We start from the raw sequence: 13,227 nt of genomic DNA on the forward strand, positions 1-13,227 counted from the left end.
TTATTTACATTACAAATGTTATTCCCTTTCCCGGTTTCCAGGACATAAGCCCCCTATCCCATCCCCCACCCCTTCCTCTATAAGGATGTTCCCTTCCCCATCCACACCCCCTTCCTGTCCACTCTGATATTCTCCTACACTGGGGGGTCCAGCCCTGGCAGGATCAAGGGCTTCTCCTTCCATTGGTGCCCAACAAGGCCATCCTCTGCTACATATGCAGCTGGAGCCATGGGTTTCTCCATGTGTAGTCTTTTGGTAGTGGTTTAGTCCCTGGGAGCTCTGGTTGGTTGGCATTGTTGTTCTTATGGGGTTGCAATCTCCTTCAGCTCTTTCAATCCTTACTCTAATTCCTGCAATGGGGATCCCGTTCTCAGTTCAGTGATTTGCTGCTAGGAGTCGTCTCTGTATTTGACATGCTCTGCTGCTCCTCTCAGGTGACAGCTATATCAGACTCTGTCAGTGTATACTTCTTAGTTTCATCAATCTTATCTAGTTTTGGTGGCTGTATACCTATGTGGGGCAGGCTCTCAATGGCCAATCTTTGCCTCCATATTGCCTCCTATGAATATTTTTGTTCCCCCTTTTACGAAGGAGTGAAATATCCACATTTTGGTCCTCCTTTTTGAGCTTCATGTGATCTATGGATTGTATTTTGGTTAATTCAAGCATTTGGGCTAATATACACTTACCAGAGAGTGCATACCATGTGTGTTTTTCTGTGATTGGGTTACTTCACTAAGGATGATATTTTCTAGTTCAATCCATTTGCCTATGAATTTCATTAAGTCATTGTTTTTGATAGCTAAGTAGTACTCCATTGTGCAGATGTACCAAATTTTCTATATCCATTCCTTTGTTGAAGGGCATCTGGGTTCTTTCCAGCTTCTGACTATTATAAATAAGGCTGCTATGAACATAGTGGAGCATATGTCTTTGTTGTATATTAGAGCATCTTTTGGGTATATACCCAGGAGAGGTATAGCTGGGTCCTCAGGTAGTGCAATGTCCAATTTTCTGGGGAATCTCCAGACTGGTTTCCAGAGTGTTTGTACCAGTTTGCAGTCCCACCAATAATGGAGGAGTGTTCCTCTTTCTCCACATTCTTGCCAGCATCTGTTATCACCTGAGCTTTTGATACTAGCCATTCTGATTATTATGAAGTTGAATCTCAGGGTTGCTTTGATTTGTATTTCCCTGATGACTAAGGATATTGAGAATATCTTTAGTTACATCTTAGCCCTTCGATATTCCTCAGCTGAGAATTCTTTGTTTAGCTCTATACCCCATTTTTTACTCTGGATTCTAACTTCTTGAGTTCTTTATATTTCGGATATAAGCCCTCTATCATTTGTAGGATTGGAAAAGATCTTTTCCCAATCTGTTGGTTGCTGTTTTGTCCCAATGACAGCATCCTTTGCCTTACAGAAGCTTTGCAGTTTTATGAGGTCCTATTTGTTGGTTCTTGATCTTAGAAATAAGGCATTGTTGTTTTGTTTAGGAAAATTTCCCCAGTGTCCATTTGATCTTGACCCTTCCTCACTTTTTCTTCTATTAGTTTCAGTGTATCTGGTTTTATGTGGAGATCCTTGATCCATTTGGACTTAAGCTTTGTACAGGGCAATAAGAATGAATCAATTTGCATTCTTCTACATGCTGACCTCCAGTTGAATCCATACCATTTGTTGAAAATGCTATCTTTTTTTCCATTGGATGGTTTTAGCTCCTTTGTCAAATATCAAGTGACCATAGGTGTGTGGGTTCATTTCTGGGTCTTCAATTCTATTCCACTGATCTATCTGCCTGTTCTGTACCAATACCATGCAGAGTTTTTTTTTGTTGTTGTTTTTCTTTTTTTTTTTAATCACTGTTGCTCTGTAATACAGCTTGAGGTCAGGATGGTGAAGTTCTTTTATTGTTCAGGATAGTTTTTGCTATCCTGAGTTTTTGTTATTTCAAATGAATTTGCATATTGCTCTTTCTAACTCTATGAAGAATTGAGTTAGAATTTTGATGGGGATGGCATTGAATCTGTAGATTGCTTTTGGCAAAATGGCCACTTTTACTGTATTAATCCTACCGATCCAGAAGTATGGGAGGTCTTTCCATCTTCTGAGATCTTCTTCAATTTCTTTCTTCTGAGACTTGAAGTTCTTGTCATACAGATCTTTCACTTGCTTGGTTAGAGTCACTCCAAAGTATTTTATGTTATTTGAGACTACTGTGAAGAGTATCATTTCCTTAATTTCTTTCTCAGAGTGTTAATCCTTTGAGTCGAGGAAGACTAGTGATTTGTTTGACTTAATTTAATACCAAGCCTTTTATACCAAGTCACTTTGCTAAGGCTTAGTAGTTCTCTGGTGGAACTTTTGGGGCCACTTAAGTATACTATCATATCATCCGCAAATAGTGATGTTTTGATTTCTTCCTTTTCAATTTGTATCCCTTTAACCTCCTTTCGTTGTCTGATTGCTCTGGCTAGGACTTTGAGTACTATATTGACTAAGTAGGGAGAGAGTGAGCAGCCTTGTCTATTCCCTGGTTTCAGTGGGATTGCTTCAAGTTTCTCTCCATTTATTTTTTTTTTTGTTGCCTACTGGTTTGCTGTATATTGCTTTTACTATGATTAGGTATGGGCCTTGAATTCCTGACCTTTTCAGGACTTTTGTCATGAAGGGGTGTTGAATTTTGTCAAATGCTTTCTCAGCATCTAATGAAATGATCCTTTTTTTAGTTTGTTTACATAGTGGATTACATTGATGGATTTCCCTATATTTAACTATACCTGCATCAATGGGATAAAGCCTACTGGATCATGATGGATGGTTGTTTTGATGTGTTCTAAGTTCTCTTTTTATTTTATACTCACTGCTACAGCTGAAGTCCCATAGTCATTCTCACACACTGATAGCAGGAGATTTTAGTACCCAACTCTCCCCAGTAGACAGTTCATTCACACAAAAACTAAACAGAAATGCTGGAGCTAACGTACATTATATACCAAATGAACGTAACAGATATTTACAGAACATTTGTACAAATATTCTCATTTCTGTGAGAGGACCAGTGGGAATCTAATTGGAGGAAAACAGCTTGCTGATTTCAGTAAGTATAGAGAACACAATAAAAAAAATTGTCTGTTGTGTCTGTCATTCACTTGAGGATTGCCTCCACATTTTACCCAAACACAAAGAATATTTTTTCTTCTCAGCACTTCATTGAAATTTCTCTGCAACTGACCACATATGCAGACACGAGGCAAGTCTGGACAGATACAAGAAAGTTGAAATAACTCCCTGCTTCCTATCAATCCAGCATGGATTAAGGCTTGATATCAACACCAGAAAGCTTACAAACTGATGGAAACTGAGTAACTCTGTACTGGGTGCACCCACCCATCTCAAAAATATTTACCCAGAATTGCTCCTGTCTAAAGGAAATATAGGGACAAAGAGTGGAGCAGAGACTGAAGGAAAGGCCATTCAGAGACTGCCCCACCTGGGAAGTCATCCCATATGCAGCCACTAAACCCAGACACTATTGGTTGTGTGAAGAAGTGCTTGCTGACAGGAGCCTGATATAGTGGTCTCCTGAGAGGCTGTGCCAGAGCCTGACAAATACAAAGGTGGATGCTCACAGCCAAGCACTGGACTGAGAACAGGATCCCCAATGGAGGGGAGGACTGAGCTTAAGTGACTTGCCACCCCATAGGAAGAACAACAATATCAACTAATCAGACCCCTTCCCTCAGAGCTTCCAGGGACCCATGGCTTCATCTGCATATGTAGCAGAGGATAGATGACCTTATCTGGCATCAATGGGAGGGAGGCCCTTGGTCCTGAGAAGGCTCCTTGACCCAGAGTAAGGGAATGCTAGGGAGGTGAGTGGGGGAGGGGTGGGTTGTGGAGCATCCTCATAGACACAATGGGGGTCAGGTGGGGAATGGGATAGGGGATTTGCAGATGGGAAAGCTGGAAGTAAGATAAGGTCAGATTGCTTTCACACATAGCTGGTGGACATGGAGGAGGAGGAAGAGATCTTATATTAGCAACTTAACAGCACACCAGAAAACCCTAGAAAAAAATAAACAACTTAACAACACACGTGAAAGCTCTCAAAGTGAGGGCTGAACTGAATGAAACAAAAAAGGGGAACAATACAAATAATCAATGAAACAAACAGATGGTTCTGCGAAAAAATGAAAAGAGAGGCAAACTCTTATAAAATTAACTAAAAGTCACAGAGAATATCCAGTTCAATACAACAGTAATGTAAGTACCATATTCACCAAGGATATGTCATATCCACCAAGGATTAAAGCTGGAAATAACAATAATAAAGCCAGAAAGGAAAAGACAGGCATTACAGACACCAAGGAAATCCAGAAAATCATGAAATTAGAAATTAGAAAAATCTGAAGAAATTTAGACATTTTACATATTTTATGCTCATGCCCATATAATTATTTATAATAAACACTTGTTAAACTATGACAATATATATACTTCCAGATGAGCTAAGTAAAGTCTCCATTCCATAATAAAGAACAGATTTCCTTGTTCTGACCACAAGAACTGAACTTGAGATCTGTAAGAAATAAATTACACCTTTGTAGAATTCAGAAAGTAATTATACTTCTCTAATTCATAGACATTTTTTGCTTCAAATGTTGTCTGATAATAAGTCACCACAGAAGATGCAAACGGGATCTGTTTGGAAAATTCTGCTCTTGGGGTCAATGAGTTCACTTTGGTGTCTAGGAGAGGAGCGAGAGAACACCAGCTAGACGTGAACTAATTTACTCCTCATCACATCCTCAAGTGCTAAGTGTGAGAGGCACTAACCTGGGACCCTCTCTTTATGGTGTAGAGACAAATGTCTTCAGTTTTCGGACCTCACTTCGTTTGTTGCTGTTGTTATATAGTTTGAATTTTATTTAGCTTTAATTAACTATACACTTGCCTGGGATTTATGAAGACTGATCTGTATATTGTGAAACCCTGGACAGTAAAATCGAACATCTCAGAGATTTGACTCTGGGGCAGGGGCTTGTCTCTTTAGTGTAGCTTTCGCTACAGAATGGAAAAATACCTTAAGTTCTACCAAGAAGATGGGTATTTCTCCAACATTTTTTATCTTTTTTTTTAAAAGATTTATTTATTTCTTATATGTAAGTACACTGTAGCTGTTCAGACACACCAGAAGAGGGCATCAGAGCTCATTACAGATGGTTGTGAGCCACCATGTGGCTGCTGGAATTTGAACTGAGGACCTTTGGAAGAGCTCTTAACCACTGAGCCATCTCTCCAGCCCCCATTTTTGATCTTTTATATTTTCATCTTATTTTTTTACATCTTCAAAGTTTTTTATGTTTTTTTAATTGGATATTTTTAAATTTACATTTCAAATGTTATTACCTTTCCCGGTTTCCTGGATATAAGCCCTATCCCACCTTCGTTCCCCTCCCCATCCACACTCCCTTCCCTCTCCCTCCGACATTCCCCTACACTGGGGATCCAACCTGGCAGGACCAAGGGCTTCTCCTTCCATTGGTGCCCAACAAGGCCATCCTCTGCTACATATGCAGCTGGAGCTATGGGTCTCTCCATGTGTATTCTTTTGGTAGTGGCTTACTCCCTGGGAGCTCTGGTTGGTTGGCATTGTTGTTCTTATGGTGTTGCAAGCCCCTTCAGCTCTTTCAGTCCTTTCTCTAATTCCTTCAACGGGATCCCGTTCTCAGTTCAGTGGTTTGCTGTTAGCATTTGCCTCTGTATTTGACCTGCTCTGGCTGTGTCTCTCAGAAGACATCTATATCCAGTTCCTGTCAGCATGTACTTCTTAGCCAAGATATTCCATGACAAAATCAAATTTATACAATATCTTTCTACAAATCCAGCCCCACAAAGGATAATAGATGGGAAACTCTAACACACAGAGGGAAACTACAGCCTAGAAAAAGCAAGAAAGTAATCTCCTTGCAATGAAACCAAAGGAAGAGAGACACATAAACATAATTCCATCTCTAACAATGAAAATAACAGGAAGCCACAATCACTATTTTCAAAGTTTTAATTACTATACTCATACACAGTTACATATTTTTCTCTCTGCCCTCTTTTAGTGAAAATAGATTCATTTCTCACATAATATATCTTGATTATGGTTTCCTTTCTCTCTGTCCCTCCTATTTGGTTCCTCGTTACCTTGTTTCCTATCTATATTTTCTCTCTTTCTATCTCTCATTTAAAGAGCCAGGTCTCTAAGAGAATAGACAGATCCCCAACTGCTCATCTCTTGTCAACAAATGAAGCTTCCAATACCAGGATTGGGTTCTATCTCAGTGTGTTGTTGTCCAAAGGGTTCCATGGGAACATCCAAGCCCAGGCTGTTGTAAATAAAAGGTTGTTTTCCACAAACACACAATACCTACACAAATCATTGAAAATAGAGAAGTTGAGCTGGCGCACACAGAGAGCCTTTACCCATACTCCTTCAGGGCAGGAGGGTGCTGTGCATGCTCCCACAGCAGAAACATAAAACGACAAAGTGAGCCACAAACCGTGTGTCTATAAAGGTGTACTGCCTGCAGGATATGCTAGGGCATTGGTGGTGCAAAGCTTGTGGAGTACCCACCCATATCTGATATGACTCAAGGCTTACTCTACAATATGTTACTCATATCAGATATTGATTAGCTGACCACAAACAAGAGAATAGATACCTAGGAGCTGAGGGTAATTCAATTACTATTGTTCTAAAAAAAAAGTAGTGATACAATGGCTCCAAATGATATTCTGATATAGATACATGCCAGCTATCACCAGAGAGACTCATCCTGCAGCAGATGGGAACACATACAGAGAAGTATAGTCATACAATCTGCAGAGAGACAGACCTTCGAACACTCAGCCATCAATAGGGTGTGTCCATCAAATCCTTCCCCTCTGAGCCCTGCAAATATCATGGAAGAGGAGGCAAAACAGGTATAAGAACCAGAGGGGATGAAGGTCACAGAGAAAACAAGGTCCTCTATATTAACATGATGAAAGGTCCTATGAGCTCATAGAGGCTGAGGCAGCATGGCGTGTACAGGGCCTGCAGGGGGCTGCCTCAGTACCTCTCAATATATAATATGGCTTGCAGTCTAGAGACTTTATGGGTTCCTGAATGTATGAAACAGTCAGTCTCTTATACTTGGGCCTGTTTTGGGGCTCATTTCCTCTTGTTGAGTCTTGTTTAACTTTGAGGTGGTAGGTTATTTTTTATTTAATCTTATATTTTATTTCACTATAGTATTATCTTAAGGCTTCAGTTTCTAAGTACCCATAGAGCTGACGCATGACACTGATGTATTCTATGGTATTAGATTCTTACATTGTATGCTAGGCTTTTTTTTTCATGAATATTTTGTTAGGATTGAATTAAAAAAATTTAGGAAATTAAAATATTTTTACCTCATAAAATTTATATAAAAAAATCTATTTTACAGTAGTTTTCATAAGGCCACCTCTTTTGTGTATATAATGTTAGGTTTTCCAATGTGTTTTACATTTTCCCCCTAATTTATGTTCTGACTTTAAAATATTTCCAAAAATCATGTAATTTGATTGCATTATGAATTTACATAAATTGGGCCTGTCTATACTTGCCTTGATTGCATATTAACTGCATGCCAAAATGCAATCTTAAAAAAGTACATCTATTTCATATAAATGCTTTAATATCATAGGTGTTACAAATTGTAATAAATGTAGTTAAATTCTGTTTTCAAATTTGATTCTTGTCTAGCTCAAGACAGGTTTACATAGTATATAGCGTTAAATGTTGGGAGGGACCACTTATTACATAAATAAGTGTCAATAAAAATATAATAATAAAACTCAAAAATTAATGTTATTTGAACATCTAATTTAAAGAAATGCTTAGTTATGAAATTCTTCCTGTGAAGATGGTGCTATATACAAATTTTCCAATCTCTCATTCCAATTCTTTGCTATGCTTTCCTTCTGGGAAACAATTTAGATGTATGATACATTGAGTAAATATGTATCATTTTAATAGGTTTTAAAGGTTTGTATAAGTTTTAACAGGTATAATAGGTCTTTCCTTTATATTTTAATTATATATCGAATGAATGTCAACAACGAACATGTTTCTCTTTAAAATATTTTCCAAAGTTTTATTATGTTAGTGAAACATAAAAGAATACCTAAGGAAATATTTTACAAAATATTTTCAATAATAACTTTTAGGGAGTATTCAGAATTATTTTCACAATCCATGGATTTTTGAACCATCAATGTAAAAGTTTGTATTATTTTCTATATATTGAATACAAGTCTAAAAATGGGATTACATAGGTTGAATAGATTATTTTTGATAGTGTGATCATTTCTACTGTATTAATTTTATCAATTCATGAGAATGAGAAATTTTTTGTTTTAATTCTTTGATATCTTCCCAAATTCAACACTTGAATGGTTACTTAGAGTTTTTATTGTACATTATAGCTTTGTTTGTTTGTGAAAGGATTGTTTCCCTGTTTTATTTTTCAGTATGGCTGTCAATGGTATGGAGAAAAGTTGGTAGTTTAATATCCAAATTCTGTATATTTCTACTTTGCTAAAATATTTATCCACTCAAAAACCTTTATGTGGCATCTTTAGATCCTGTCTGCTCCCATAGAGACCCCTTTCCCTTCTAGTTCCTTCTCCTGTCTTCTCAATCTAAGACTATATGCACTATTTTGAATTATTTGGTAGGACTGAAAAGTGTCCTGGTCTGAGTCCTGATATTAGTGAAAACAGTTTGAGTTTTTCCACATCTCCCACAGTGTTGTGTATAGTTCTGTCATTTGTATATTTTATTGTGTTGCGGTGTATGCCCCCCATCACAAGTTCCTCTATGTCCTTTATTAGAAAAGAGTTTTTGGATTTCATCAAATGCTTTTCTGAGTTCAATGATATGATCACATAATTTTTGTGTTAGAGGCTATCATGAGGTGGACAACCTTGTTGACATACATAGGTTGAACCATCTTCTTCTCTGGAGTCAAACCTCAGGAAGAACGTATTTTTGGAATATGATCCCAATAAATTATCTTCAGTCACGATTAAAACTTTTATATCAAGCAGAAGAAGAAAGGAACTACTTTCTCAACTATAAAACTCAGTTTATAACACTGGAAAACAGGCATAAAGTTACTGAAAATACTAAGCCATTTGGTTTTATTTAGTGCTACTCACAATGACAGAGTTGCAGTTCATGAAAAGAAATCTAATGTGATTATTATTAGGACTCGTAACAGGTAAAGCACTGAAGCCCATAGGCCTAAGTAGGATGCATCAGATCCCTAAAATTATATCAGAGAAAATTTAAAATCTTTGACCACGAGTGTATATATTCATTATTATTAATTGTCTATTAAAACAATTTTTTTCTTTTCTTTTTTTCGGGGCTGGGGACCGAACCCAGGGCCTTGCGCTTGCTAGGCAAGCGCTCTACCACTGAGCTAAATCCCCAACCCCTATTAAAACAATTTTTAACAAGAATCAACATAAGAATCAAACTACATAATTATTACAACTATATTGTGAAACAGAAACCACAAACTATATCCATATATGTGTATCATATATATCCATATATATGTAGATGGAATGACTTTTCATCTAAAGCTATGTAAGTAATAATATTTTGACAACAATCAATGGCTAATTTGTAAAGGACCATTGATTATGAACCCTTTCTGCATTTTTAATTTTGACATCTAAAAATTTTACATTCAAAACAAAAAAGTCTAGTTACTGTTGTCTAATTATAGGCACAGTCATCCAAATTAGCCCTCCAAAAGAACAGCACAAAGCGATACCATCTGTGAATGTGTACTCACCCCACAGACCTTTTCTGCTTCAAACCCTGTAAAGGCAGTGGGATGATTTCTTTCTGGCTTCTGATTCGGGCTTTATTCTTATACGATCTCATTTATGCCTTAAAAGCCAGTCAGTCATTCTGAGAATCTGAGAAGCAGAAAGCTTTTTTCTCATCCAACCAATACAACCTCCTCCCTATTGAATATGTTCACATTATGGGCCACCAGAAAACAATAGTCCTTTCTAAACCACATCTTTTCCGTTGTTAGCACAAGCAGGTTTAAAATGAAAAAAAATTTTTTTCACATGAATTTTTACCTGGTAGGTAACTTGAAAACTACAAAGAAAGAATCTCATACAAATTTCTGTTTAAAGTTGACAAGAAAATTATGTTATTCTACTTTCACAAAAAAAGGTTTTAGCCTTTTATTAAAAACACAGCTGTCAGTTTTGATCAAATGCATTCATATTTTCCCATTATGTTATTATGGCCATCATGAAATTTAATAATTGTCCCTTGGAGTTTGGTTTCCCATAAAAGCGTCATAACACAATCAGCACTATTGCAAATAATTATGGAACTGTGTGGAGACAGTTATGATTTCAGGTGGGAAATATAAAGTAACAGATGAGAAATTTAAAACCCAGGTTAATACTTCATAAAGATTCCGCTCTCATACAAATGTCAGTACTAATAAATGTGTGACAACAAAGGCTGCTTTATAAAAAAGAGAGATCTCAGGCAGAATCATTGGCAGGGGTTTCAATGATAGTTCAAAAGCTGTTTAACATTTCATCATATTAAACACTATTAATCTGATAAATCATCTCGTGTGAAAATAGCATAAAACTAATGGAATTCAGTAGTTTATGTTTGATTAAAACCAAGAAGGTGGAAGTGTTTCTTATATGTGAAGTCCATAATGACTCATACTATATTATTGTGAATTGTTATAAAACATCACCAACGGGGTATTATGGAGAAATGAAGGTTAGAGAATTTTGAAAGAGAGTAATTAACAGAATGGTGCTAGTCAGAAATTTTCTGTCTGACTAACTTGAAGAAGAACCTACTGAGCTTTTGAATGGATTTAGAGGTTAACATATCACTAGGGCATGCAGAACAAGACGTTCACTATGGCACAGGGTAAAATACTATTTTAAGACATTACAGAGTGTGATAGGGACTGTTGACATGCTTCATCAGGTCGATGCTAGACCTCAAGTTAATGACCTGATTTCAATCCACCAATTCCCATGACTTCTGTGCATGTGTGTCTATGACACGCAGACAGACATATAGACAGATAGGAACACACAAATAAAGAAATGAATAAATAAATAAAAGGACGATGGGGTCACGGTACTCACATCCAGAACTTCCAATTGTTGACACCAGAGTCATGTTGGAAGGCCATGGATTCCGAACAATATCTTGCCAGTGTATAGTATCAGCATAACATAGGAATTTGTTCTGGTCTACATAGACTCCACCATTTAGTATTTCTGTATTGGAAACAAAACCAACCATCAATTTGTTTATTAACAGGAAAGTATCATTCCATTTTTTTCAATGTTAGACAGAGTAGGAGCCAGGATTCTTCTTTTCATTTATCCGCTTACCTATATATCAATACTAGGTTAAAAAGTACGCACTAAAATCAATAATTAATTTAACATACAAAAAGAAACCCTCAATATTTTGATAGACATTTTTAGTTTCTGTGACTTTACCATGAATGTGATATATCATATATAATATTTTATATTCTGCTACTTCGTTTTAATATTATACATTAAGTATAAATGATAATTATTATTTTTGATAATTATTGTTTTATTTAATTTAATGATAATGTAATATACCAGAGTATGAACTAATTAGCATTATTTAATAAAACTCTTGTTATTTTGTTTTTTGTTAGTCAGTAAAATAAATTTCAAAAAATATCATTCCTTATCCATAGATGCTGAAAATCCTCAAGCCTTTTGATACATTTTCAAAAGTGTCTTTCTTAGACCTAATACAAATTGACATTTAATAAAGTTCATGTATTATTATCATAAATAAAATTAAATAAATGTTCTATTACAAAACATTATCTGCCATCTAAAATATTATCAATGTCATCTGAAAAATTTCAAACATGAAGATTAATACAAATCAATATATTATGTCATTTTTCTTTGGCACTGGAACCTAGGTATGAGAAAAAATCCAAGAAAGCTACAATTGACTCAATTTTCTATTACACACTGATACTGATTAGCTAAAGATATGCCAAAAGATGAATGGATAGAGAAAATCTGTTGTTTATACAAAATAGTATTTTGTTCACCTATGAAGAGTAATAAAATGGCATTTGCCTGAAGGTTTACTACAGACAATGATATTAAATGAAATGTCAAATACAAGAACATAAATACCAATATTTGTTTCTTATATGTGGAGTTTAGCTATTATATAGGAAGACAAGAATATTAATGGGCATGAAGAGGAAGAGATATGGGGACTGAATTAGTAGATGGGTAGAGCCTAAGGGAGAATAAAAATAAAAATAACAAAAGTACATGATGTATTTGTATAAAATATTTGTGATATTAATCATTGTGTGTGATGAATATTTGCCACTAAAATTTGTTAAATCTAAAATTTTAAATTTATTTCTTTCTTCAAAAAAATCTTCACTGGGTACTTTGAAAATCCAAAGAAACAACAATTTATGAAATTACTACTGCCCAATAAATCCCAACCAGTCAGAGTAGAGTAGTGTGGAACAAGAGTCATGCTCCTATGTAACCTTGAGAATCATCTCCCTTGTGCAGTTCTTCAAACTAATTTTAATAGTTATTTTCTCCCATTTGTGTATGTGGACCAAGATAAATATTTAAGAGATTTCTTAAACTAGTATGAAATGAAGGGATAGGGGAATACATAACAGCACTAATATTTGAGGATGCAAAATTGGTGGCCCATCCGAAGAATCTTTGCACGCATAAAATCCTCTAGATAATTTTGCATTTTTCAAAGAGTTTCACTTTCAAACTGAGACCCATTCTCATCATCAATCATTTCACTGCCTGTTGGTTCCACTTCTTGTGAAAGAAGGAGAAAGAAACAAAGAGAAATTAGATCACTGTTCTTCTTCTAACACCTAGTTCATTATTTTTCATGAACTGAGCATCCACTCTTCTTCAGAGCAGATGGGAGATGTAAGGAAGATAGAAAATCATTTCTGTATTAATGTTTGGCATTAAGTTACTAAGTGACAATGTGTGCATGTCTTATACCAATAGCTTTCTCATGAGACATTGGGTGATACTCTTAGCCTGTAGGAATAACTCTTCATTAGGTTAA

General features: G+C 36.0%; 1 protein-coding gene across 5 annotated transcripts in view; it reads right to left on the bottom strand.

Annotated features, from left to right (window-relative positions):
- Erbb4 (erb-b2 receptor tyrosine kinase 4) overlaps window positions 1-13,227 on the bottom strand; it is a 1,072,248-nt gene that overhangs the window by 345,305 nt on the left and 713,716 nt on the right. For all 5 annotated transcript variants that reach the window (XM_063267662.1, XM_039084150.2, XM_039084151.2 and 2 more), the window contains exon 4: window positions 11,241-11,375. In XM_063267662.1, the coding sequence (XP_063123732.1) occupies window positions 11,241-11,375 (135 nt within the window). The remainder of the gene's footprint in view (window positions 1-11,240; window positions 11,376-13,227) is intronic.

This window comes from Rattus norvegicus, chromosome 9 (assembly GCF_036323735.1).
Source record: "Rattus norvegicus strain BN/NHsdMcwi chromosome 9, GRCr8, whole genome shotgun sequence".
Classification (NCBI taxonomy): Eukaryota; Metazoa; Chordata; class Mammalia; order Rodentia; family Muridae; genus Rattus; species Rattus norvegicus.